Source organism: Lepidochelys kempii, chromosome 23 (assembly GCF_965140285.1).
Source record: "Lepidochelys kempii isolate rLepKem1 chromosome 23, rLepKem1.hap1, whole genome shotgun sequence".
In the NCBI taxonomy this organism is placed as follows: Eukaryota; Metazoa; Chordata; order Testudines; family Cheloniidae; genus Lepidochelys; species Lepidochelys kempii.
Window position 1 is genome coordinate 13,959,750 of NC_136402.1, and position 26,219 is coordinate 13,985,968.

The 26,219-nt window shown below is 52.2% G+C and overlaps 3 protein-coding genes across 5 annotated transcripts in view; 1 reads left to right on the forward strand and 2 right to left on the reverse strand.

Annotated features, from left to right (window-relative positions):
- Nucleotides 1-7,869, reverse strand: part of LOC140902241 (E3 ubiquitin-protein ligase TRIM7) — a 34,469-nt gene extending 26,600 nt beyond the window's left edge. The window contains exon 1 of the mRNA XM_073322131.2: nt 7,806-7,869. The gene's annotated coding sequence lies outside the window, so the exon portion shown is untranslated. The remainder of the gene's footprint in view (nt 1-7,805) is intronic.
- Nucleotides 7,870-8,346: 477 nt separating this feature from the next.
- Nucleotides 8,347-13,956, forward strand: THAP7 (THAP domain containing 7). Of its 2 annotated transcripts, none has more exons than XM_073322098.2 (5): nt 8,347-8,452; nt 9,218-9,297; nt 9,916-10,071; nt 12,404-12,532; nt 13,020-13,956. In XM_073322098.2, exons 2-5 carry the CDS (start codon nt 9,218-9,220, stop codon nt 13,675-13,677), a joined length of 1,023 nt encoding a protein of 340 aa, XP_073178199.1. In that variant the 5' UTR covers nt 8,347-8,452; the 3' UTR covers nt 13,678-13,956. The 2 variants fall into 2 exon arrangements, with proteins under 2 accessions (XP_073178199.1, XP_073178201.1); XM_073322100.2 differs by having other exon boundaries at nt 8,348-8,452; nt 13,050-13,956.
- A 2,412-nt stretch (nt 13,957-16,368) lies between these two features.
- LOC140902237 (olfactory receptor 2D2) lies at nt 16,369-25,975 on the reverse strand. Of its 2 annotated transcripts, none has more exons than XM_073322122.2 (2): nt 25,919-25,975; nt 16,369-19,222 (listed from the first exon to the last, which is right to left on the reverse strand). In XM_073322122.2, exon 2 carries the CDS (start codon nt 19,207-19,209, stop codon nt 18,265-18,267), a length of 945 nt encoding a protein of 314 aa, XP_073178223.1. In that variant the 5' UTR covers nt 19,210-19,222; nt 25,919-25,975; the 3' UTR covers nt 16,369-18,264. The 2 variants fall into 2 exon arrangements, with proteins under 2 accessions (XP_073178223.1, XP_073178224.1); XM_073322123.2 differs by lacking the exon at nt 25,919-25,975 and adding an exon at nt 25,248-25,440.
- Nucleotides 25,976-26,219: the final 244 nt, after the last annotated feature.

The window sequence follows — 26,219 nt, forward strand, 5'->3', positions numbered from 1 at the left end:
CAACTTCCAGCCCCTGGATCATGTTAGACCAGAGGTGGGCAAATTACGGCCCGCAGGCCAGATCCTTGAGCTCCTGGCCGGGGAGGCTTGCCCCCGGCCCCTCCCCCGCTGTCCCCCCTCCCCCGCGGCCACGCCGCTGCACGGGCAGCGGCGCTGCAAGCTCCTGCCGCTCTGTGCGGCATGGTAAGGGGGCGGCAGACGCACGGACGTGCACGCACGCGGCAGTGGGAGGGTTGGATAGGGGGTCCCAGGGGGCAGTCAGGGGACAGGGAGCGGTTGGATGGGGCGGAGGTTCTGGGGCAGTCAGGGGTTGGGGAACGGGAGGTTGGATAGGGCGTGGGAGTCCTGAGGGGCCTGTCGGGCACGGGGGGTGGATAGGGGCTGGGGGGAAGTCAGGGGACTGGAAGCAGGGGGGGTTGGATAGGGGGTGGGATCCCGGGGGGGCAGTTTGGGATGGGGGTCCTGGGAGGGGGTAGTCAGGGGACAAGAAGCAGGGGTGGTTGGATGGGTCAGGGGTTCTGAGGTGGGCAGTCAGGGGGCGGGAAGTGGGAGGGGGAGGATAGGGGGTGGGAGCCAGGCTGTTTGGGGAGGCACAGCCTTCCCTACCCGGCCCTCCATACAGTTTTGCACCCCAATGTGGCCCTCAGGCCAAAAAGTTTGCCCACCCCTGTGTTAGACCTTTCTCTGCTGGAATGAAGAGCAAATTTCTGTTTCCCTGTAGGCTCCGAAAGCCTGGGATCAAGGCACCATTTAACCTTCTCCTTGTTAAACTAAATAGATTGAGTTCCTTGGTTACATCACTCTGAGGCAGATTTTAAAACCCTTCATTCATTCTTGTGGCTTTTCTCTGACCCCTCTCCAATGTATCAACATCCGTCTTCAATGTGGGCACCAGAACTGGACACAGGATCCCAGCAGCAATAGCCCCAGGGCCAAATGCAGAGGTAAAACAACCTCTCTGCTCCTACTCGAGAGTCCCGGATTTGCTCCTCCCAGGATCACATTAGCCCTTTTCGCCCACAGCGTCGCATTGGGATTATCCACCACGACCCCCAAATCTTTCTCAGAGTTGCTGCTTCCCAGGAGAGAGTCCCCCAGCCTGTCGGTACGGCCAACGTTCTTTGTTCCTAGATGGACGACTTTACATTTGGCCATATTAAAATGTGTATTGTTCACTTGCGCCCAGTTTGCCAACCGATCCAGGTTGCTCTGTATCAGGGACTTGCCCTCTTCATCATTTACCAGTCCCCCAATCACCGTGTCATCTGCAAACTTCATCAGTGATGATGATTTTATGTTTTCCCACAGCTCGCTGATAAAAATGTTAAGTAGCACAGGGCCAACAACTGATACCTGGAAACAACCCTGCTTGAGAATGTTTCCCCATTTACAATCACATTTTGAGACCTGTCATTTAGCCAGTTTTTAACCCATGTCATGTGTGCATTCATGAAAACAAGGACCAATTGACTTGGGAACATCTCAAAGATGCAGATAAACATGTAGGCAAGAAGTTACTAGTGCAACTCTTCTGCCCATCAGAGTTGGCAGCAACAAGGGCCGGGTTCAGTATCTAGGGGTTCTGTTTCAATAACACAATGCAAACCCAGCTCGAGCCCCCACCCACTGACCTGGGACAATTACATACCACCCCCTTGGGCCCTCTAAGAGGCAATACTTCCCCTCTCACAAGCACGGAGTCTGAGTGTAGCAAAAGCCTTTTAATAAAGGAGGGAAACAATGCAGCATTATGTTGGGGAAACACCACCAACAGGATTCATAACACAAACCATGAGCAAATGACCCACCTCCAAGTAAGTTTAGTAGTGTCCTTTTCCCCCAGGGTCTTAAGTCCAGCAACCCAGCAGTCACCCCACCCACAGTTTCTGACCTTGGTCAGCACAGCCCCAGAGTTCAGAAGTTCATCTGCAGAGTTTACCTCCAAGCCTGGGTGGAGGTGGGTATGGGGGGACCATCTTACATGCTCTGCTGCTCAGGTTGATGGCTGAGTGCCACACCTCTCCATGGGGTTCTGCTGCAAACTTCACCGCCAGCTACACCTCTACACCAGCCACCCTGCTAGCCACGCCACCTGCTGTCCACTCTGCTCCGCTCGCTCTCAATCATAGAATCATAGAATATCAGGGTGGGAAGGGACCCCAGAAGGTCATCTAGTCCAACCTCCTGCTCGAAGCAGGACCAATTCCCAGTTAAATCATCCCAGCCAGGGCTTTGTCAAGCCTGACCTTAAAAACCTCTAAGGAAGGAGATTCTACCACCTCCCTTGGTAACGCATTCCAGTGTTTCACCACCCTCTTAGTGAAAAAGTTTTTCCTAATATCCAATCTAAACCTCCCCCACTGCAACTTGAGACCATTACTCCTCGTTCTGTCATCTGCTACCATTGAGAACAGTCTAGAGCCATCCTCTTTGGAACCCCCTTTCAGGTAGTTGAAAGCAGCTATCAAATCCCCCCTCATTCTTCTCTTCTGCAGGCTAAACAATCCCAGCTCCCTCAGCCTCTCCTCATAAGTCATGTGTTCCAGTCCCCTAATCATTTTTGTTGCCCTTCGCTGGACTCTCTCCAGTTTATCCACATCCTTCTTGAAGTGTGGGGCCCAAAACTGCACACAGTACTCCAGATGAGGCCTCACCAATGTCGAATAGAGGGGAACGATCACGTCCCTCGATCTGCTCGCTATGCCCCTACTTATACATCCCAAAATGCCATTGGCCTTCTTGGCAACAAGGGCACACTGCTGACTCATATCCAGCTTCTCGTCCACTGTCACCCCTAGGTCCTGCTCTCCTGCTGTCTGCGGCACACCGCTCTCCTCTTGGCTAGCCACTCACCAACTTGTCTTCAGGGCCCCCCTACTTAGCACAGTTCTCAGCTACATCAGCTCTCAGTGAGTTTACCTGGCAGTAGGGGGGGGCCTCAACACTTGTGCACCACAAGCCCAAAGTAGGTCCAATGCTTAGACCTAGGTATCAGCGATCTCAGCTCTGCAGCATGTAACAACACTTCTAATGGAGTCAAAATTAGGTCTGCTGTTACACAGTAGAGAGAGAGGAGGGGCCAAAGTGGTGTTTAGGACCCTCAGAAGAGCCCCACACTACCAGGTACACATACCTGTCCCCAACCTCTCTCAATTCATTGGTTTTGGAACCCATGTGCCTTGCCTATCAAGTGCTGCTCCGTTGAGAGTGAGTCCCTTCATCATAAAATGCCAAGTACAGTTCTACTGTCCTTGATTCAGATAACCAGGATAACAACCCTTTATTACTCCTGCCCCAATAACAAAGAGACTGGCGATCCCACAGCAGCCAAAGTGACCATTTGGGCAGGCAGTCCATCATGTTAGGCAAGGTGGGTGTGCTCATGCAAACGAGATCAGTCCCTGAAGTCCTTTTCCACAGCTCACCACCAGATGTCAGGGTACAGCTCATTCTGACTCTGCTTACAGTAGCTACTAAAAACCCCTGGAAATAGACAAAATCATTGCGCTGCTAGATGAAAGACGGAAAGTAAAAGCACACGGATCGACCACAGAAAACGAATACCAAAGACTAGCTAAAATGATAAATAATAAATGCAGATCAGCAAAGTCTTAATGACTGAATGAGAAATGCAAATAATTTGAAGAACTGGATAAAGAAAATAAACAAAGTGAGATGTATCAAAAGGTTTGATTACAGAAGGAAAGTGACCAATACAACTCTTATTGACAAAAAGCAACCATATCTGACAGGCCCTAAAGACAAGAACGAGAGATGGTGAGAATATAGGAATGAATTATATGGTGATGATAGGCCTGAAAAACCAGCTAGAGATCAATCAAATAAGCACCTGTCAATAATGGATGAAGACAGCATGGTAGCCATAAAAAGACATCTGAATGGAAAAGCAGTAGGTTGTGATGGAAAACCAGCTGATTTAAAGCAAAGGGGCTTAAGGCTCTGTCAAGGTTCCTTCCCCACTCTGAACTCTAGGGTACAGATGTGGGGACCTGCATGAAAAGCTCCTAAGCTTACTTTTACCAGCTTAAGTTAAAACTTCCCCAAGGTACAAACTATTTTACCCTTTGCCCTTGGACTTCCACTGCCACCACCAAACGTTTATCTGGGTTTATTTATTAGGAAAGCATTGTTTGGAAACGTCTTTCCCCCCCAAAATCCTCCCAACCCTTGCACCCCACTTCCTGGGGAAGGTTTAGTAAAAATCCTCACTAATTTGCATAGGTGACCACAGACCCAAACCCTTGGATCTTAAGAAACAATGAAAAAGCATTCCGTTTCTGAAAAGAAGGATTTTAATAGAAGTAAAAAGAATCACCTCTGTAAAATCAGGATGGTAAATACCTTACAGGGCAATTAGATTCAAAACATAGAGAATCCCTCTAGGCAAAACCTTAAGTTACAAAAAGGCACACAGACAGGAATATCCATTCTATTCAGCACAACTTAATTTCTCAGCCATTTAAAGAAATCATAATCTAACGCATATCTAGCTAGATTACTTACTAAGTTCTAAGACTCCATTCCTGTTCTGTCCCCGGCAAAAGCATCACACGGACAGACACAGACCCTTTGTTTTTCTCCCTCCTCCCAGCTTTTGAAAGTATCTTGTCTCCTCATTGGTCATTTTTGGTCAGGTGCCAGCGAGGTTATCCTAGCTTCTTAACCCTTTACAGGTGAAAGGATTTTTCCTCTGGCCAGGAGGGATTTTAAAGGTGTTTACCTTTCCCTTTATATTTATGACAGGTTCCAAAGGCCTCTCAGAGTTAATGAAGAACATGTATGAGACAGCAGACTTGCCAAAGGATTTGACAACTTCAATGTGTATCCAAATCTCAGAAAAGAACAATGCTATGGACCGTAACAACTACAGAACAAGCAGCCTAGTATCTCAGAGACTTTTGCAAGTTGTTCAGAACCAAATACAAGGAAAGACCAATCAGGAAATAAGCAAACAAGAAGATGATTTCGAATGTGGAAAAGGCACCATAAACACCATTGTGAAACTTTGATGCTCATATTAGAAAGATCAGTTGAACAGGTGAAAACAATATGCTTGTGTTTCATTGACTTCCAAAAAGTATTTGACAGAAGCTACCACTACAAACTGCTCAATATATTCAGATCTGTAGGGATTGATGGATACAAATGCCAAGTAATAAAACAATTATACTGGGATGAGAAGGCAATTAGAACGGGAGATGAAAATGAAAATCTAACAGAGATCTAGAGAGGAGTGAGATAAGGCGGTATGATGTCACTGACTTTATTTTACATTTATAGTGAGTATTTGATTAAATTAATTGAGGAAACAGAGGAAAGTATTAAGATGAATGGAAAATGAGCAAATAACATTCACTATGCAGATGACACAGTGCTCTTGCATGATTCAGAAGAAGGTGGAGATTATATATGAATATGGCAAAAAATATGGTCTAGAGTTGAAAGTAGACAGGACAAAAGCTGTGGTGACATGCAAGAATCTTTGGAAAACATGCAAGATTTCAGTGAATGACACAACCATACAACAAGAGAGAAATTATTGCTAGTTAGGAAGCACCATAACAGAAGATGGCAAATTGGATACTGAAGTCAGCACCAGAATAGCAAGAGCGCAAGAGTTATTCTGGAAGAATAAACGTCTGATGAGAAGGGACATAAACCTGAAAACTAACTTCTGACTCTTGCAAATGTACAGTTGGTCTGTGTTAAGTTACAGCTGGGAAACATGGACATTCCAACAATCAATAATAAAGAAACTACAATCCTTCAAATTATGGTGTTACAAGAGAATTCTGAAAATATCATGAATGGACCACGTAACCAACAACAAAGTACTGGAGATGACTGGAACTAAGCAAATGTTAATTGGAGGGTTTATGAAAAGAAAGGTTCAATTTGCTGGGGACGTTTTAAGAGGTTCCACAAGCGACGCATGTTTACAGGCACCAGAAGGGAAAGTCGATGGCAGAAGAACACAAAGCAGAAAAAGAAGGTCTGGGGTGGACGATGCGTGGATCAAAAGGACTACAGTACTCATCCCCAAAGAAATTAGCAGAGGTCCATACACAATGGGGTACCTTGGTTGCAAACCTCCAGTGATGGATATGCCATATAAAAAGAAGACGAACATGTGTCATGCTGACTTTGCACCAGGTGCATACAATCATGGTGGTATCATGAGAATGAAGACAAACTTGAGCTGCCTGTTACTGAGGGCTGGTTTCGCTAATGAAGTCCAAACTTTGTTGCTCCCAAAAGTAAGCACCGCTCATGAACTGAATCTGTAGCGCAGGGACTTTGCCCTCCTTTGTCTAGTTCTTTCGCATGGTCCCTGAATGTGAACATAGCAATGAGTGCAGCGCAGAAAGATGTTTGTGAAGGGATGAAGAATAAGCAGGTTTAGCAAAGCTGGGATTTGAACCCACGTATCAAGAGCACAATATATAACTACCTCATTGCCTTAATCACTCAGCCACACCACCTGAGGAGGATATGAGCATTTATCTCCTTCTAAAATCTTGATTTACCTATTACAAAGGGTGGGCTTTCTAACACACAATTTCTGTGCTTTTATACATGAGTGACAAAGAAGAAGGATCACACCCCAGAAACAGATCCTGTGGGGACACAGCTGGATTTGCTGTTCGGATTCTGCATCTCATAAAAATGGATATGCTCCAGTTCAACCACAGCTATTGAACCGGAAACAAGAATTAATTCGGAGAAACCCCCTGGCCTACACCATGCTGGAGGTCAGATGAGACAAGCATAATTGTCCCTTCTGGACTTACAGTCTAGGAACTGGTCTGTGGTTTTAAACTGAGGACAGAGAGAAGATACAAGCCTGCATCTCCAACACCAGGGGTTATTTCTAAAGAATATGGACTGGATTCTGTTCACACTTAAACCAATCCAGAACAACTTCATCTTGGTCAGGTGTGACTCCAGATTGACTCCAGGGAAGCTGAGATCAGAATCCAGCCCTGACCCTACTACAGACAGGGGCTGGCTCAGGACTGACCCTGGGTGATGTTCCCCCGAGCTTTGCCCAAGGCATCAGTAAGCGTTTCAGACTGGCAGACGCACAGTGAACTGGGAGCAGGGAAGGAGTCCTGTGGGGGGATAGCTCCTTCCGAGATCAGCGGATCCAAGAGGTGGTAGGATATTTCAAAGCTTTGGAGACGCAGCTGCCCCTACAAAGCAATTAAATCCTTCTCCAGCTGAGAGCTCTGTCTTCTTGCAAGGGGATGGTGTTGTAAGAGGCAGAGATGTCCAGAGCCCCTGCTCCATCCGGCCTTGGTGAGGCACTCCAGTGACCTCTGCACCAGGAATGGGATGGTCTTCTCAGACACCGACACACATCTGTGCATGCCTTGGCCTAGTGTGACTTCCCTTCGCACGGATCCGGAGCTGAAGGTAAAGACTGTACCTCTTCCCCAATGGCTGAGAGCCCTGCTGGGGTGAATCAGTATCAGGCCCAGGTGGTGACATGCTGGGCCCCCATCCTAAATCCAGGAAGACTGCAATGGGTTTTGGATTGGGCCCACCACATTCAGACAAGTGCCTGGTTTGCTAGGATGGTCCTACCACAGACAGCCTCCTCAGCACACGAACTGCAGGTGGACATGACGGTCTGCACCCCTGTATTCCCCCCTTTTAGGATTTCTAAATTTCAACCCATATACTTCAGGAGTAATTTGAAACCTTTATAAAACAGCTTTCCTGACAGTTTTGCAATCGGGGTGGGGACTTCCTTGTCAGAGACCTGGCATCTCTGGGCTTACCGCATCAGTTATGAAAGTAACTGGACGCGCCGTGTCGCCGGCCTCCCAGCCTGGGAAGCCTGAAGTCAGATCCGTGGCCCTGGGGCTGGGAGGGCACCAGGCAGACCTCTCCCCCCCCCCCCGTCACCGGAGAGGGAGCCACCTCAGGGCTGCCCAGGCCACTGGGGGTCCTGCCCTTGGAGGTCGACACCATCGCCCTGGAGGAGTGGGGTGGGGGAGAGAAAAAGGGCAGGACTCTGAGGGGCGGGGCCTGTGGCAGGTGATGATGGAAGGGGCGGGGCTCTGAGGGGAAGGGGGAGGGGCCTGTGGCAGGTAATGAGGGAAGGGGCGGGGCTCTGTGGAGCGGGGCCTGTAGCAGACTTTGAGGGTGGGGCGGAGCTTGCGGCGGGCTAGGAGAGGGGAAGGGGCGGAGCTTTGACGGGCGGGGCTTGTCTCGCGCCTCCAAAGCAGGGGCGGAGGCGGGGCATGCGTTGGAATCTGATTGGCCGCCGGGCCCCCTCCCACTTCCCCGCCCGCGCTCTCGCGAGGTTGTCGCGGGCAGACGGGGCTCGCGCTCCTTCCAGCTCTCGCGAGAACAGGGCGAGAGGCTCGGCTGCGCCTGCGCCGGACCTGGACCGCAGCGTCTGTGGAGTGATGGGAACGGGGAGGTGAGACCGGAAACGGCCCCGGGGATACCCTCCCCCGCGCCACGTCACCGCCCCCCCATCTGGAGACCTCCCCCCGGAGATACCCCCGCGTCACAGCCCCCTCCCAACTGCCCCTCCCCGCACGGGGTTCCCTGCCCCCCGCTCCCACCCCCCTTCCCAGCCTGCCCCGCCACGGCTCGTTGTGCCCCCCCCGGATCCCCGCCCTGGGATCAGCCCCCCCCCCACCGGGCACCTGGTTCCTGCCCCTCCTTCCCCCTCCGCAGCTGCTGCGCAGGCTCCAGGGGTTTCAACCTGGGGAGGCCCAAACAGGTGTCGGGGGGGTCACATATGGGGAAGCTGAGCCAGCCAGTGTGTGGTAGAAATGCTCATAGGGGAGGGGCGGGTGTCCTGGCTATACGGGGAGGGGTAGCTGGGGGAGGGGCGGGTGTCCTGGCTATACGGGGAGGGGTAGCTGGGGGAGGGGCGGGTGTCCTGGCTATACGGGGAGGGGTAGCTGGGGGAGGGGCGGGTTTCTTCGCTGCGTGGGGGGGGAGGTAGATATGGGTAGGGGAGGGTGTCCAGGTTATAGGAGGGTGATGGGGTAGGTATTGATGGGGCAGGAGAGTGTCCTGGCTGGGGCGGGGGGTGAGGGGTAGATGTGGACGGGGGCAGGAGAGTGTCCTGGCTTAGGGTTGAGATGGATAAGACTGAGAGCCACTGGCTGGGGTGTAGCTCTGGAAAGGGGATGAGTGATTCTCAGCCCCATCTCTGTCTCTCTCCCCACAGATGCCCCGTCACTGCTCTGCTACCGGCTGCTGCACCCGGGACACCCGCGAGACCCGCAATCGAGGCATCTCCTTCCATCGGTAAGAACTAGCCTTGCCCTGTGCCCTCCCCACAACCTCCCCTTACAACTGACCCTTTCGCCCTCCCCTCCCTGTGGGGAAGATGCAAGGGGACATCTGGGTACACTGAACAGCTGTACATTTAACGCCAATGGAAAGGAAATACTTTCCTAGCACAGCCTGCATAACTTCCTGCCACAAGGACTCACTTGTTATCATCAAAGCTTGTTGCTCCAAAACCACAGCTGAGACCTGGTGTGATCTAGGAATCGCTGAGAAGTTAGGACCAATTTCCCCTTTTAGGCAGGTTATTCCAGAGCTGTCCACTAGGGGGTGTGTTGCCTCTTCCTCTAACGCAGCTGGGTTCTGTCGGAGAAGGATGCCGGGCTACCGGGGTCTTTGGTCTGATCCAGTCTGGTTGGTCCTACGTCCCAGCTCCAGTGGGTCATTTGGAGGTGGTTTTGCTTTTTCTTCTCTGTACCTAGAGGACATTAGCATCTCTGGGTTGAAAAGTCCTGCGGGGGAGGTTGTTCTTAGATCTGCCTTTGCACCCATGGACACTCTCCTTGTGGCAGTTGAACCCCTGCCCCAGCCCATGCTTCTTCCAGAAGCTGAATGGTGCCATCTCTGTCCTCACAGGCTACCCAAGAAGGACAACCCACGGCGCAGTGTGTGGCTGGAGAACTGTCAGCGCAAGGACCCGAGCGGCCAGGGCCCCTGGAATCCAGCCTCTGACTACATCTACTTCTGCTCCAAGCACTTTGACAAGAGCTGCTTTGAGATGGTGGGAATCAGGTGGGTGCAGGAGGCCGACTGACACCCAGGGACGCCCAGCTCTGTGTCCTGAAGCTGGGTGGTTTTAGTGAGGCTGAGCCTTGCTAGCCTGGGAGATGAGCTTTTTCACCAGGTCTCCATAACTATGCCAGCAGCTGCCCCTGGCATCCCAGCTGGGCATGCCAGGGTGGAGGGGTGGAGAAAAACAGCACCACCAGCCACATAGATTCCTGGTTCAGGTCCTCTCTCCTCTGGGAGGATGGGTTGGACCATGTGGAGCCCTGCCCTGAACTCTCTTCATCTGCCCTCTGGAAGGATGGACGGGTCCGTATGGTTCCCCTAATCCTGACATACCTCCTCCTACCCCTGGGAAGATGAACTGGTCTGTACAGTTACCCCTAGACCAAACATACTCCTCCAGAAGAAGGACTGGTCTGTACAGTTCCCCCTAGTCCTGGCATGTCCCCCCAAAGCTGGACTGGTCCATATGGTTCCCTCTAGTCCAGATGTCCCCCCGGTGAAGATAGACTGGTCTGTACAGTCCCCTCCGGGTCAGTCCATCCTCCCCTCCCTGTGAGGATGGACTGGGCCATACGGTTCCCCCACCTACAAGTCCAGGCACACTCCCTCTATCCTGGATGGTGAACTAGTCTGTATGGTCCCACTAGTCCAGATGCACTTAGGCCACGTCTACCCGATCGGCGGGTAGTGGTCGATCTATCGGGGATCGATTTATCGTGTCTAGTGTAGATCGACCACTACCCGCCGATCGGGTAGACGTGGCCTAAGTGCATCTGTACTAGTGTAGACACGATAGTCCAGTGTAGACGCGATAAATCGATCCCCGATCGCTCTGCTGTCGACTCCGGAACGCCACCAGGGTGCGAGGCAGAAGCGGAGTCGACGGGGGAGCAGCGGCCATCGATCCTGCGCCACGAGGATGCGAAGTAAGTGATTCTAAGTCCATCCAAGATGCGTCGACTTCAGCTACGCTATTCTCGTAGCTGAAGTTGCGTATCTTAGATCGATTCCCCCCACCCCCAGTGTAGACCAGGCCTTACACTCCCCATGAGGGTGGACTGATCTGAATGGTTTCCCCTAGTCTAGACGCCCCCCTCGTCCCGCAAAGGTGAGCTGGTCCATTTTGAGCACCCCCACCCCACCCCAGATGCAGACACATCCCATCTCCCTCTCCCTGTGAGGACTGACGGACCGTGAGTCCCCTTAAGGCCTTTCTTAAGGCCTGTTCGTCACAGTTCCTTGGCCACATTTTGCAATGAGTTCTGTTGAAACACAGTTCCGGTTTGTTACAGCAGATCTCTCAATGCAGGGTCTTGCTAGCAAGCAAAAGAATGCATGGTGTGGGGGTTTTACATTTAATTTTTTTGAGAACATAAAAATAGGGTGGGGTTTATTGTAAGGGAGGGTAAACATACCCACAACCACTAACCCACCTAATTAAAGTCAATGCGCAGTTGTGTAATAGGACAAAGAGCTCATCTGCACTGGGAAGTTAACTGGGTGAGGTGTGAATGTAAAGCACTGTAACTATTCTACAGTAAGTATACACAAGTCACTGGGCTCAAGGCAGGGGAGAATGGCTGAAATGCTGTGGCCCGTGTTAGCTAGGAGGTCAGAGTAGATGATCTTTTGGCCTTAAAAATCTATGAATGTGGAACCCCAAGGGCCGGCTGTGTGGATCCAATCATGGGATCGGGGCCTTAAGCACCTGAATAAAACAAGGTGTGCTTCAGAGACTAAGGGATTTGTGAGAGAGAGGGTAAAAAAAATCAGACTGCTCCTTATTTCGAAGCCTATATGCAGGTGACCACAAATTAAGCCCTGGTCTACACTTAAAATTTAGATCAGCCTAGCTACATGGCTCAGGGGTGTGAAAAATTCACGCTTTTGGGCGCCGTAGTTCAGCTGCCCTAAGCCCCGGTGTGGACATGGCTAGGTCGACAGAAGAATTCTCTCGAGGAGGTGGGTTACCTGCATCTCCATCAACACAGGAAGCGTCTACGCTCCGGTGCTACAGCATGAGAGCTGCTGTTGCGCTACCCAGAGTGTACGCCTGGCCTAGGACAGACCAACTGATAAGTTGAAAACCATATGCGCCAAAGTCGGGGCCTCATCCTGGCCTAGTGGTTTCTATGGGGCGAAGAGCCACTTAAAAGTATTCCCAGGCCAGCAAAGAGACACCCAACTAAGCTAGTGGAACAGTGTTCCCATCCAAGAGTCCCTGCGCCGGGAAAGCTTCCCCCCAGGTTGGTGCCTCCAGCGCAGGGCTGTGGGGTTCTCCCCAAGCCAGCTGGACCGGGGGCAGCTCGTGCCTGCCGATGTCTCTCCGCAGTGGCTACCACCGGCTCAAGGAGGGGGCCGTCCCCACCGTCTTCGAGTCCTTCTCCAAGGCGCGCCGGGCAGCAAAGGTGAGGCAGAAGGGTGATGACGCCAAGGCCGCCAGGGCCTGGAGGAGGTGGAGGTGAGTGCCCGTCCTGTAAATGGTCTGCTGGGCTGGGTCGTGGGGTGAGGGGCTGGGATGTGCCAAGGCAGAGCACATGGAGCAGGAGGCTATGCAGCCCGGGGTGCGGTTCAGAAGGGCCTGGTCTGCCCTTGTGAGACTGAGGAGGGCCCAGCCATGGCAGGGACAATGGGTCAGGGTGAGGAGCTGTAACTGGCTCTGCTGGGCTGTGTGCATTGGAGACCAGATCTCGGGGACAGGGAGCAGGGTGAAGGTCTGGAATGGGTGGAGCAGCCCTGGATGTTACTAGATAGAAGGGGCGTGGTCAGAAGCTAGGGCTGTTCCTATACGCTAGCCCCACCCCAACCTAGCCTGGGTCATCTTGGGAGCGGGGTCAGGGTGTAGGTGGGAGGGTCTGGGGCTGCCCCAGGTTTGGACTGGGCAGTCGGGCTGAGGGGAGTTGGGATGGTGTGTGGCTCTGGGACCCTGCTGTGCATGCTCTCTGCAGTGCATTGTGGGATGAGCTCTGTCCCCTCAGACGCAATCCAGGCCGAGGGGAGCAGGATGCCCTGGCCAACACGGATATCTCGTGCTTCCCGGAGGAGGAGGAGTCCGAGCTGGCCACGCCCGCAGCCGCCCCCACCACTGAGCACCGCAGCTTGCCCGGGCCCCTCCCCCAGGGGGCGGAGCTAGAAGATCAGCACGACGTCATCCTGGCCAGCCTGTCGGACATCCTCCTGGAGTACCCAGCCGTTGGCACAGGGCAGGAGGCGGCCACAGGGCAGGAGGCAGCCACAGCCACGCCGGCGCTCCCGGAGACAGATGCCCCCTCAGAGGCCCCCACGCCACCTGCCCCGGAGCCGCCCCGCCCCGTCTCCCCGTCTTTCTACATGTTGCGCCTGCCGCCCCCAGCCGGCGCCTACATCCAGAGCGAGCACAGCTACCAGGTGGGCAGCGCCCTGCTGTGGAAGCGGCGTGCGGAGGCAGCCCTGGAGGCCCTTGACCGGGTCCAGCGGCAGCTGCAGGCCTGCAAGCGGCGAGAACAGCGGCTGCGGCTGCGCATCTGTGAGCTACAGCGGGAGCGGCGGGCGGCCCCGGACATGCGGCACCAGCTCAAGGAGCACCTCCAGGTCTTCGAGCTGCAGCTGCTGCGCGAGCTGGAGTGAGGCCTGGGACTGCAGGCAGGGAGCGTCTGTGTGTAGGGTGGGGGGCTTCGCGCCACCCCAGAGGGACTGTGTGGGACTCAGGCCTCTGCCCAGGCCCAAGGCCCTGGGTTCTGGGGCTCGGCCATGGCTGAGCTCACTCCTGCCCACAAAAAGTGGCATGCCAGGGCTGGAGACGTATACCTGGTGACAGCACTTCTCTGCCCCCCACCCCTGCCCCGACCTTTGCCTCTGTGCCAGGGAGGCGGATTTAATGGTATTGTAAATAAAGATCTTGTTTTATATGGGGGTGATGGCCCCGGAGTGTGCACAGCCTGTGGTGCGAGTGTGGCTGGGGGACAGCTGCAGGGCAACCCCAGGGCAGGCACTGCCCCTGATGGGCATGTGCCCATTGCCCTAGGGGGAGCTGTGGGGTCAGTCCCAGGGCGCTCAGTGTTCCTGGTGTGAGTGTGCCCATTGCCCCGGGGGGAGCTGTTGGGTCGCTCCCAGGGCAGGCACTGCCCTGGTGTGAGCGTGCTCCATGCCTACGATTTTCCTCCTGTGCCGCCTCCTTCAGGGTCAGTTTGAAGTGGGACTCACCGCCCCCGAGTTTCCCCATTTCTGAGCATGGAGCTGTGGGCAGGCCCCTGGTGGCTGGGTGCTCTGAGTGGCCCTAGGCCCTGTGTCCATTCCCCTTTGACCTTCGGGTTCTCTTAGTCACTGGACCAGAATCCCAGCTTGCCTAGGCTCTGCTACTCGAACCCCCCATCCTGGCTGACAGGGGCCTGCTGCATTAACTGAGTGTTGGCATGGTGGGGGTTGGGGGGTGATGCCACCTGTTGTCCCCCCCCATCAGCTTGTCCCCTGCCCTCTGACAGGCCAAGCGCCAGAGCTGCAGTGAACACCCAGCTGAGCTCCCAGCTGGGAGACAAAAACAAGGGGCATGAAACTGACCACATGGCAGCGAAGGGGAGCAAGAGATGGAGTACGGGGGGACTTGATCCCCAGCTGGTGTCAGTCGCCCTAGCAAACAGAGCAGTCCTGGGTTACACCAGCTGTGGATCTGGACCCACTGACTTGGGGCCGGTTGATACCAGCCGTCCCGGATGTTCAGTAATCCTGGATGGAGAGGGCTTTACAGGTAGTTACAAAATGACAAAGTCAGGCCTGAATCAACTGTCATAAGCACTGACGTGTTCTCTGTGTATCAAAAAAACATGCCCCTGGGGCCTAGCGAGCACAACAAAGAGCGCCACAGCTCCAGAGGTCTTCTCTGTGGCACGGGGTTGGCCTACGCAGGCAGGCTCTGGGAGGGGGGCTGAGCCATGGCAGTTTTGAATGGGTCAGGGGGCCCTGCTGGATACCCTGCCCAAGGCACTGGCTCCCTGGTGGGCTCTAACTACCCTGGATGGACCCAGCTGGACAGCATCACCCGGCGTGCCCCAGCATGAGAGACGGAGGAGAAATGTACCAGGACAGAGGTCCAGGCCTGTGACTGCCCTAGCTAATTAAGCTCCCTAGTAGGCACCATAGGTTGGCATCTTTCCTAGGGTTGAACCCCCTCACCTTTCCTGTTTGGGGTGTGGGTCAGACACAACCAGGGAGAATCCAGAGACACACACACACACACCCGTGGGCTATGGATAGGGTGGGAGAGGTCCTGGTTTTTCTGGGGATGGGAGAGAGATCCAAGCAGCCTCCTAGTTCCTCCCAAAACATCCCTCAATGTCTCAGAGCAAGGTTGGCGTCTTCACCTGGGGATCTGGCCTTACTGGCCCCAGCGGGAGTCAATGGGGCAGACCCCCAGCAGAGAGTCAGACGGCCATAGCTCCTTTTAGGTCACCATCACTCAGCAGCCCAGGCTGACGAGCTGGACAGGGGAGGGGCAGTCGGACCCAGAGCAATGTCAGTAGAGCAGCCGAGAACCTAGAGTCACCCCAGGACCTTATCCTCACTCAGCCCTCGCTGGATGAGCAGGAGCATTACGTGGAGCTGCACAGACGCTGTTTGAGGGACAGTCTCTGTCCCAGTGAGCCCACAGTCAACGTGCACCAGGCAGAGGCGTGGGACATGAGCATCAGCATTCCTGTTCTACAGAGGAGAAAGTGAGGCATGGAGAGATTGAGGGGCTGGGCTAGGACTCGAACCCAGCTCTCAGCACCACCTTCTGCCAGCTGAGAGATCCAGCTCATGTTTCTTAGCTTCCAAGAGTTGCCACAGAGTCGAGCTGAGAATTGGGGATGTCGAGCTCGGGGCCTCAGGCTCTTCTGGTGAAGGCTCAGTCAGACAATTGTCCCTCTTTTCAAGATCCCATCCATGGGACACCATGTCACTGATTGTTGGGAACTATTTTGATCCGGAACTGAGGGGTCCTGGCCCTGGGATTTATCTACACAGAAGGGGGCACATCTGTGATGGATCTCGGGGTGCCCAGCACTATGACCCAACTCTAACAAAAGGGGATAGCTCATGGTAGCCGGGTGTCATCTCCTAAACCCAATGAGCCCTTCCACCACCCAAGGACTCTCCTCTGGGCAGTGCCCGCCTGACTTCACCTTGCATGATAACAGGAGCACCCCACTCCCTGTGTCCCTTTGCCCTCTGATATCCAGCCCCAGGCACAGGCTACTCACTGAAATCCCAGATCCTCCTCCCCCAGGCATGTCTCAATTTTGCCTTCAGCCGCCACTCCTGTAAACCACACAGCACTGACAATGCAACAGAGGTGGGTTTATTTAGGAAGAAGTAAAGATTTAGCTAGGAGTGCGAGGAAGTGGTGGAAACAAACAGTTACGCCACACAGCAAAATCACCGGGCGCGAAGGGTCTGATCACTAGTTTCCTTTCCTTGCTAATAAAGTAGGTTCCCCCCTCCCCCCAATAAAAGTTTAGTCTGTTGCAGAGCTGGCTGGTTTCATGAGAACCAGGATCCAAATGTTCAGGAAAACACCCTCCCTCCCCTGGGGATTTCCTCCGTGAATGCATTTCCCTCTGTGTTATGCTGAAAATAGCCTTTTGATCCTATTCGCTGGCAGGGTAAACCTCTGCCTCAGGGCAATGTTCCCTTTTTTAACCTTCCGGTGGTTTCATTCGATAGTTTGCAGTGACCTCCAGTGATTTCCTGTTCAAAGTCTTAGTATTGTGCAAGGCTAAACGACTGAGTCTTGCATTGCATCACTGGCTAAGGAGGGGGAGGGTGAAAACTCCCCTGGCTGAATGGGCCATCACCGAGACATTATCCCCTGGGGTCTAATTTCTTCTCCAAGTCCGGAAAACATAGGGTCAAGATCAAAACATTATCCTTTAAATGTTACCTGTACATGCATCCCGCAACAATTATGAATCTTGACAAATTATAAGCATTCTGTATGTACTTTTCTCATTACACTTTCTGGATAAATATCCTTAAGATGCATTTGGTATAGTGAGTTTGTCAGGTCTCAGGTGAGAGCTGTTTGCAAAGAAGGGGACCTTTCGCCAATGGCTTGTGGCATTTCAGCGTTGCATTAGGGCTGGGAGGAAGTTTTCCATCAAGTACTTTTTTTAGACAGAAAATTGTTGGGGTTTTTTTCCTCTCTGAAACATTTTTTTTTCCACCAACCCTTGGTGAAATGTCAGTTTTTTCAGCAAAAACGTGACTGCTTGGAAAATGGAATATTTTGATTCAGAAATGCCACAGTGATGGCTTATGGGAATTGTAGTTCGCTTGTCTCATGTCCCCATTCTCCTCTATAGGCTGGGCTCTCCATTTGGACTACATCTCCCACGATGAACTACAGCGTAGCATTCCCATGATGCACCACCCCTGTCCAAGAGGAGAAACCACAGTGTCTCAAGGGAGATGTAGTCTGAGCAGAGAGCCCAACCCATAGAGGAGAATGGACACATGAGGCAACATGATGGCATTTCAGAATTGAAATATTTAGGGGTTTTAGCCAAAAAATTTCATCCATTGGTGAAAATTTTTTCACCATTTGGCAGAAAGTTTCCAGTATTAAAATTTTCACGAACCAAAATTGAAATTTTCTGTGGAAAAGTCAGAGAAAAACAAAAAAAAAATCCACTTCAAGGTAACTTTCTGAGGACAGATTTAGCTGAAAACAAACCACTTCGGTTCCATCAATATTTTCTGTGGAAAATGTAACCAAAAATGAAAAATTTCACAGCCAACACTATTGTCTCTGGAAAATTAAGAGGGAAATGAAAAATTTCTGTTCCATTGATGTTTTCTGTGGAAAGTACAAATAGGAACAAATATTTTCTCTTTCACTGAAATTTTCTGTGGAAAGTGTAGATGAAAAGGGATATTTATGGTTCCATCTATGTATTCTGTGGAAAAATTAGGGAGAAAAAGACAAATTTTCCCTCTTGCCAACATGTTCTGTGAAAACTTCAGACGAAGAATAAAAAAAATCAGTTCTGTTGACATTTTCTGTGGAAAATTTAGGCCAAAAAAAATTTTAATAATTTTTTTTCCGCCACTATGGAAAATTAAGACAAAAATATTCTGTGGAAACCCCTTTGTTTCCCAACCAGCTCTCACCCCAAGACATGTCCCAAGTGCCCCCTCATTTTAGGTCCACATTCAGGTAGCATGGCCTATTGGCCACACTTAAGACTTCTTGGCCCATCCGGCCCTGTACATCAGCTTGGCCATGGCCCCCTTGACCTCCTTGTTCCTCAGGGTGTAGATGAGCAGGTTGAGGGCCGGCGTGACCACGTTATAGAAGACAGCGATGTGCTTATCCCAGTCGGGGGTGGTGCCAGAGCGGGGCCTCATGTACATGGAGATGACGGTGCCATAGAAGATGGTCACCACGGCCAGGTGGGAGGCACAGGTGGAGAACGCTTTGTGTCGCCCAGCGGCCACCTGCCCCTGCAGCACAGAGGCCAGGATGAGGCCATAGGAGGCCAGGATGACAGCCAGCGGGAGCAGCAGAATGAGCACGGCCGCCCCGAAGACCACGGCTTCGGTGAGGCGCCTGTCGGCGCAGGCCAGCTCCAGCACCACCGGCAGCTCGCAGAAGAAGTGGTTGACCCGGTTGGGCCCGCAGAAGGGCAGCCGCAGGACACAGGCCACGTTGACCACCGAGAGGAGAAACCCACTGGCCCAAGAGGACAAGGCCAGCGCCCAGCAACGGCTCCGCCCCATGAGGGCGGCGTAGCGCAGCGGCCGGCACACGGCGACGAAGCGGTCGTAGGCCATGGCGGCCAGCAGGATGGCCTCGGAGCTGCCGAGCGAGAGGGCGAGGTACATCTGGGCAGCACAGTGAGCAAAGGGGATGGATTTGGTATGGGTCAGGAGGTGGGCCAGAGCCTGGGGGACGGTCCAGCTGGTGTAGCAGATCTCCAGGAAGGAGAGGTGGCTGAGGAAAAAGTACATGGGGGTGTGGAGGCACGAGTCGGCCCGCACCAGGCCCACGATCAGCAGGTTGCCCGCCAGGGTGGCCAGGTAGGTGGCCAGGATGGCCGCGAAGAGGAGGCGCTGCATCCGCGGCTGGCTGGACAGACCCACCAGGATGAACTCGGAGACCGAGGTGCGGTTCTCACCCCGCATCGCCTCTGTCTGCCTGCAGGAAGAGAGAGCGGGGGGATAACACAGGCCGGACTCTGAGGCAGACTCAACGGGGGCTTGGCTACGCCCGGGTCAATCCAGAGTCACACCTGACTGTACTGAGGGAAGGGCTGGGTTCTGATCTCAGCCTCCTTGGATCAATCCAGAGTAACACCTGACTGCAGTGGGGACAGGGCTGGATTCTGATCTCAGCCCCCTGGGGTCATTCTGAATTTCAGGGTCAACTCCAGATTGACCGCAGGGGGACTGAGATCAGAAGCCAGCCCTGACCCCATTGCAGTCAGGGTTGACTCCGAGCAGGGATCTGTACTTGGGGTGCCCCCCTCCCAGGAGAATGCCCTACTCACTGGGCTATTAGCAAGTATCTCTTTCCCTACCCTTCTTCCTTATCCTGCATTTGCAAAAAATATTTGTCAAATCTTTTGAAACTTCCTGGTCATTAAAGATCCCCTGAAACATCCCATCCTCCACCCCCACTCCCACACCCACACACAGCCCAGATTCCTGGCCAAGCCCTCTGCGCTCTCAGCTGGTTTCTCTATCACTTCCTGTCCCAAACTCTTGCAGTAGTGTTGCTTTATGCTGTTAAAGAGCCCCTGTGCTCCATTCCAGAGGTGGCCGCAGCTCAGCACCAGCAGAGGGGTCCCTGTATAACCAGCCCCTGTGTCCCACCCCAGATCCCACCTCTCCTGCCCACCCAGAGCGATTTGCTGGGCACAGAGTACTGCGCGGAAGCTGAGGACGGGATGTCCAGAAGCCTCCAACAATTGGAGAAGACACCGGTAAGGCCTCATCTGTAATACTGCGTCCAACACCTGCCCCCCGCATTCAAGAAGGAGGATTCCAACTGGACAGGAGCTGGGATGAGTGGGGGTCGGCGCCCTGATCTCCCAAGAAGGAACTGGCAGAACGGGGCCTGTTTAGGCCGGAATACGAGCTGAGAGGAGCACCGGAAGGTCTATCCATCCCGCTGCAAGGTGAACACCCGGAAGGGGATCCACTACTGAAGCAGAATTTTTCATATGGCTAAACATCAATGCAGACGTCCAGGAACAAAGAAACGAGACTGTATTGTATGCCCAGGTCCTGGTACAACCCTCGGACTCTCCTGGGTAGCAGGGACTCTGAGAAAGTTTTGGGGGGTCATGGTGCATAATCACCTGAACACAAGCTCCCAGTATGGCCAGAGGAGTCAATGGAATCTTGGGGTATGCAGAGAGCAATCTCAAGTAGGCGCGGAGAGGTTATTGTATCCCTGGATCTGGCCCTGGGGTGACCACTGCTGGGATCCGGTGTCCAGTTCTGGTGTCCACCATTCAAGAAGGATGCTGATAAATCAGTGATGAGTCAGAGAAGAGACAGGAGAATGACTGAAGGATTAGAAAACCTGCCTGTGAGGGATAAACTCCAGGAACTCAATCTATTTATTTTAAGAAAGAGAAGGTCCAGGGAGGATTTGATTCCAGTCTATAAGTGTCTACATGGGGAACAAATATTTCATAGTGGGCTCTTCAATCTAGCAGACACTGGTCTAACACCATCCAATGGCTGGAAGTTGAAGCTAGACAAATTCAGACTGGAAACAATGTGTCCATTTGGAATGGGGAGAGTAATTAACCATCAGAACAACTCACCAAGGGCGTGGCGGATTCTCCATCACTAGCAATTTTCAAGCTGGATGTTTCCCTGAAAGCTCTGCGCTAGGAATTCTCTGGCCTGGGTTATACGGGGAGTCAGACTAGACGATCACATTGGTCCCTTCTGGCTTTGGAATCTATGAATTTGTGACGGACGATGTGACCGAAGGGCAAATGGGGATACGCTGGCTGGGAGCCACATGAGGCTGGAAACCAGGAGCATGTTCCCCCCCCCCCCCCCCCCCCCCGTCAGCGGGCAGGTTCTGGAGCAGCCTCACAAGAGGAGGAGGTGAAGGCAAGAAACCAAACCGGAGCTCGATGAGTTTCTACCCCACAAACTTTACTCAGGTTAGCTAACCCAGGTTAAAATAACAATGAAGACACAGCTGTTTGGCTTTTAACGCAGGTTAGCAGCTCTGATCAGACTCCAGTCATGCTAGGATATATCTACACTGAAAAAAAGAAAGAAAAGAAGAAAAAAAAGAAAAAAAAAAAAGGTGTGTTCCTAGAATGGGTTAGCCTGCATGGGCTAGCCACATCTGGCGAGCAGGGGTTGCAATGCTGGTGAAGACAGGGCAGGCATGACCAGAATTCAAGCCTATGGTCCCTGGGGCTAACGTACAAGGAACATGCATTTTTTGCAGTGACAATGCACACATATAGAATGGTAGGACTGGAAGGGACCTCGAGAGGTCAAGTCCACTGTTCCCTCTAAGCTGTGCACGTGTGCACACGCACACAGATCCTAAACCCACGCACACAGTGAAACACCGCACACACAAAAATTTGCACAATAGCACAACAATTTGCACAGAAGAAATTTTTTGCCTGACACATGGCCTGTCAAGTCCAGTCCTCTGCACTCACGGCAGGACCACGCATCATGCAGGACCAAGCACCCTGTTTAGCCAAGTGTCCTGGCTGCATTTCTACATAACCCAGGTTACCAACGCACCTTTTATTGCGTCTCCTCAGTCTCACCCGTGCCGGGCAGCCAAAACTCACAAGCCAGACTTCAGAACCATCCCCTGGTCGGCTTTCAACCCAGGAGATCGGTTTTATCAAAGGAACCACTGGCGAGTCATTTCTTTGCCTCCAGGGTTTGTGCTCGGGCCATGATTCCCGGCTTCACTCCTCAGCTAGGAGGATTCAAAGCCCGCTCTTTTATTTCAACAAAGGCCAAGCGTCTCCCATGACTGCCTGACCCCAGTGGCTGGGCCTTTGAGAGCAACCCGGACAGCAGGAGACTCGGCAGCACGACTCATGTAGAATAGGAGCTCCTGGGGCGAGCCCAGCCCCTGCGATGGCCGACGGTCCTCGTGTCCTGCTTGGTGAATTTATCATGCTCCATCTTCAAACCAGTTTGGTTGTTGGGCCCCCACTTCTCCTACCCCAGAACCTCCCTCTGGTGGAGGTTCTCCCTCCTTCACATTTCCAGCCTCTGCTTATTCCTGGCCAGTTTGTCCCCATTTGTCCGAGGGCCAATAGACTCATAGACATTAAGGTCAGAAGGGACCATTATGATCATCTAGTCTGACCTCCTGCACAATGCAGGCCACAGAATCTCACCCACCCACTCCTGCAATAAACCTCTCACCTATGTCTGAGCTATTGAAGTCCTCAAATCATCGTTTAAAGACTTCAAGGTGGAGAGAATCCTCCAGCAAGTGACCAGTGCCCCATGCTGCAGAGGAAGGTGAAAAAACCCCAGGGCCTCTTCCAATCTGCCCTGGAGGAAAATTCCTTCCTGATCCCAAATATGGCAATCAGCTGAGCCCTGAGCATGTGGGCAAGATTCACCACCCAGATACCCAGGAAAGAATTCTCTGTAGTAACTCAGATCCCACCCCAGCTAACATCCCATCACAGGCCATTGGGCCTATTTACCATGAATAGTTAAAGATCAATTAATTGCCAAAATCATGTTATCCCATCATACCATCTCCTTCATAAACTTATTGAGCTTAATCTTGAAGCCAGATAGGTCTTTTGCCCCCACTGCTTCCCTTGGAAGGCTGTTCATTTCATCCAGAGAACTCCAAGCACTTTACAAAGAAAAGTGTGTATGATGGCCCTCAGTTTACAGACAGGGAAATTGAGGTATAAAGAAGAAAGGAGTCCCATATGTCTTCCTTTTCCACTGTACTGAGCCAGCTCTGCACTCGTTCACCTAAACACATGGTTAAATGCTAAAGAAAATGCAGAGCTACACTTTGCAGTGCCCAGCACAACGGACTCTGGTCAGTCCCTAGGCACTGTAATAAACATGGTCACTAATAGCTAGCTACCATGTGCTATTAATTGGAAGAGATACTCTGGGTAAATCCCTAGCTGATCCAATCCAAGATATACACAATATGGTTTAGTGGTCGGCACTAAATGGAAATCTGGACACCTGGGTTCTACCCTCAGCTCTGCCACCAATTCGCTGCAGTACCTGGGACTTCTCTCTGTGCCTATAAACCTGTGAGGGGGGTCAGTGAAGTTGCCATGCTGGAGCATAGGGAGCACTGGAAATTGCTTGTTCAAGGGCACTACCGATGCGTCTAGTATTACCTATGGGGTGCTGTTCAGTATACATGGTGCTTTATTAATGAGGGGCAGAGACCTGTGTCCATAAGAGATGCTATTTGGCAACCATGCTAAGGCCGGAAGTATTTGGGCTTAGGCACATGCTGATTAGTTAGAGCCACGGTGATAATTAAAACTGTGTACATTGGTACCCTGGGGCTAGCCCAGTTCCTTTGTTAACCTGGGGAGATACCAGTTGTAGTCAACAACTAACTGGTGAGGAGGCCGGGGAATGAAGGACAACTGTGTCTGCACCACTTGGTTGGCTGCAGACTGTGTGCCAGCAGTACGGGACCAGGCAGCCTGCCAAGCCTGCAGCTCTCACTCTTGGATATTCACAAACAGGCCGCAGAGGCATGGCAGCAAGAGAGAAATGTCAGTGTCACTTCTCACATAAGTCTACCTGAACATGGGGTCCCCAGTAGGCTGGGTGGGCAGCAAGTAAGAATCAGACGTACCCCTGGTTCAAGATTACCCATTCCTCCACAGGCTAGAGAGAGGCAAATACATCCTACTCTTCAGGTGTAGGCTCAGTTTGTGCCAATAGCATCCCTCTTCTTGATGGTACCCAACGTGGTGGCCCCTGGAAATAAAACTTCCCACTGCTGCTTATGTATATAGCACCTGCTCTCCTGGAGGAAGGAGGTTTTGTGGCCTTATGAGGTATGAACCCAGTATAACCCTTCTCTCATCCCCATCCGAAACTGCTTTGCTGCACACATATTAAGACCTGTTATCCAAGGCGTGTGTAGTCTTTTCCAAACTTTAATTAAGCTTCTCGGTGCTCTGGAAAGCCCAGAGCCTAGTAGCCATATTGCCAAGGGGCAAGCTAAGGCAGAGATGTGAAGCGGCTCATTCAGCCTTACTCAGCAAAGCAACGGGAGAGCTGGGGCTGGACTCTGCTGCCACCTCAGCACAAGAGCCCCAGAGCTGGGGATAGAACCCAGGCATCCTGACTCCCCATCCCACCTTCTTCTAAAGTCTAGACCTTGCTCCCTCCCTCCACAGAGCTGGGGATAGAACCCAGGCATCCTGGCTCCCGGCTTCCCTGCTTCAGCCATTAAGCTGCACAGCCTCTGTTTGATGCAAGAACAAATCCATTTAAAAAACCAAGGAAATGATAACTGAAGTAAAACTGCATTGCCAGCATTGCTCTCCCTAGATTGCAACTCCTTGAAAGGGATTCTGCTTGAGCGTCTTTGGGGCACTGCAGACCAGACACCTAGAACAGTTTCTTAAGCATTACACTTGTCCTTAATGTGCAGTCAAGCAGAGGGCCAGAAGACAGACTGGCGGGGTCACAGCACACAGACAACTATGAAGTGGCCGGAAGGGAATTTGGACTTTTTCAAAAACAACCTGAAATCTCAGTTCAAGTTCCCCACCGTCAACGGCTCGGAAAAAAGGCATTCCACTTGTAGTGCAGCGTAGCTCTCCTCACCACGCAACCAGAACAACTGCACCTGCCTCTCCGGCTGCCCTAATCATCAACCATTTGGGGAAGTGTCCTGTGTTTTCCCGTAGACCAGTCACCTGTTAGCCGAGGCACGCACCTGCTCACAGGAAACCGGCGCTGCCGCATAAGCGGTGCTAGAAAGAATGTGGAGCCCAGGAGGAGAAAGGGGAGCACAGAGTTGATCGACGACTGCTCCAGCCACACTGAAGAGTCCGTGATCCCCTCCACACTTGGTGCATTTTCCACCTTTAACCCCTCAGCCCCTACTTCTCCCCCACAAAAGCTGTCAATGGATCTTCCAGCCTCATCACTTCAGCTACACTCTGCAACACTCCTCCTAAGATAGCTTCACTCACCAGCTGATTGTTTTCAGAGTCGCAGCCCTAAGCAACTTCCACCTTCTCTGTAGGTATATATATCTCTTCTTACTATATGTTCCATTCTGTGTATCCGATGAAGGGGGCTGTAGCCCACGAAAGCTTATGCTCAAATAAATTTGTTAGTCTCTAAGGTACCATAAGTACTCCTGTTCTTCTTTCAGCTGATTGTTGTATCTCAAACTCGAACACCAACCGCATGGCTGGGAGACAACAGCGCTCACGTATGCCCATGCAGGCACATTGCACTCAACTTGTTTACAGGCAAAAGGATTAAAAACCTGAGGGCGGTGAGGAAAAGTATTGGGAGGAGGAGAGACAAAGGAAAGGCAAATCCCACCATATAAGCCATTGGAAGCTTTAGCAAGGAAATACCAAGAGGGCCCCTGTCAAGGTTCCTTCCCCACTCTGAACTCTAGAGTACAGATGTGGGGACCCGCATGAAAGACCCCCTAAGCTTATTCTTACCAGCTTAGGTTAAAAACTTCCCCAAGGTACAAACTTTGCCTTGTCCTTGAACCGTATGCTGCCACCACCAAGAGTCTTACACAAAAACCAGAGAAAGAGCCCACTTGGAGACATCTTCCCCCAAAATATCCCCCCAAGCCCTACACCCCCTTTCCTGGGGATTTTCTAGCTAGATTACTTACTAACTTAACAGGAGTTGGAAGGCTGCATTCCTGATCTGTTCCTGGCAAAAGCATCACAGAGACAGACAAACTCTTTGTTCCCACCCCCCCTCCAGATTTGAAAGAATCTTGTCCCCTCATTGGTCATTTTGGGTCAGGTGCCAGCGAGGTTACCTTAGCTTCTTAACCCTTTACAGGTGGAAGGGTTTTGCCTCTGGCCAGGAGCGATTTTATAGCTCTGTATACAGAAAGGTGTTTACCCTTCCCTTTATAGTGATGACAGCCCCCTACTAAGAGATCTTTCCAAAGCATAAAGCAGATA

Bases quoted from the DNA above. Each gene is read 5' to 3' on its own strand.
- THAP7 (XM_073322098.2), top strand. From the start codon at position 9,218: ATGCCCCGTCACTGCTCTGCTACCGGCTGCTGCACCCGGGACACCCGC. The intron at 9,298-9,915 runs GTAAGAACTAGC...CTGTCCTCACAG, and splicing joins CGAGGCATCTCCTTCCATCG to GCTACCCAAGAAGGACAACC. The intron at 10,072-12,403 runs GTGGGTGCAGGA...GTCTCTCCGCAG, and splicing joins TTTGAGATGGTGGGAATCAG to TGGCTACCACCGGCTCAAGG.
- LOC140902237 (XM_073322122.2), bottom strand. From the start codon at position 19,209: ATGCGGGGTGAGAACCGCACCTCGGTCTCCGAGTTCATCCTGGTGGGT.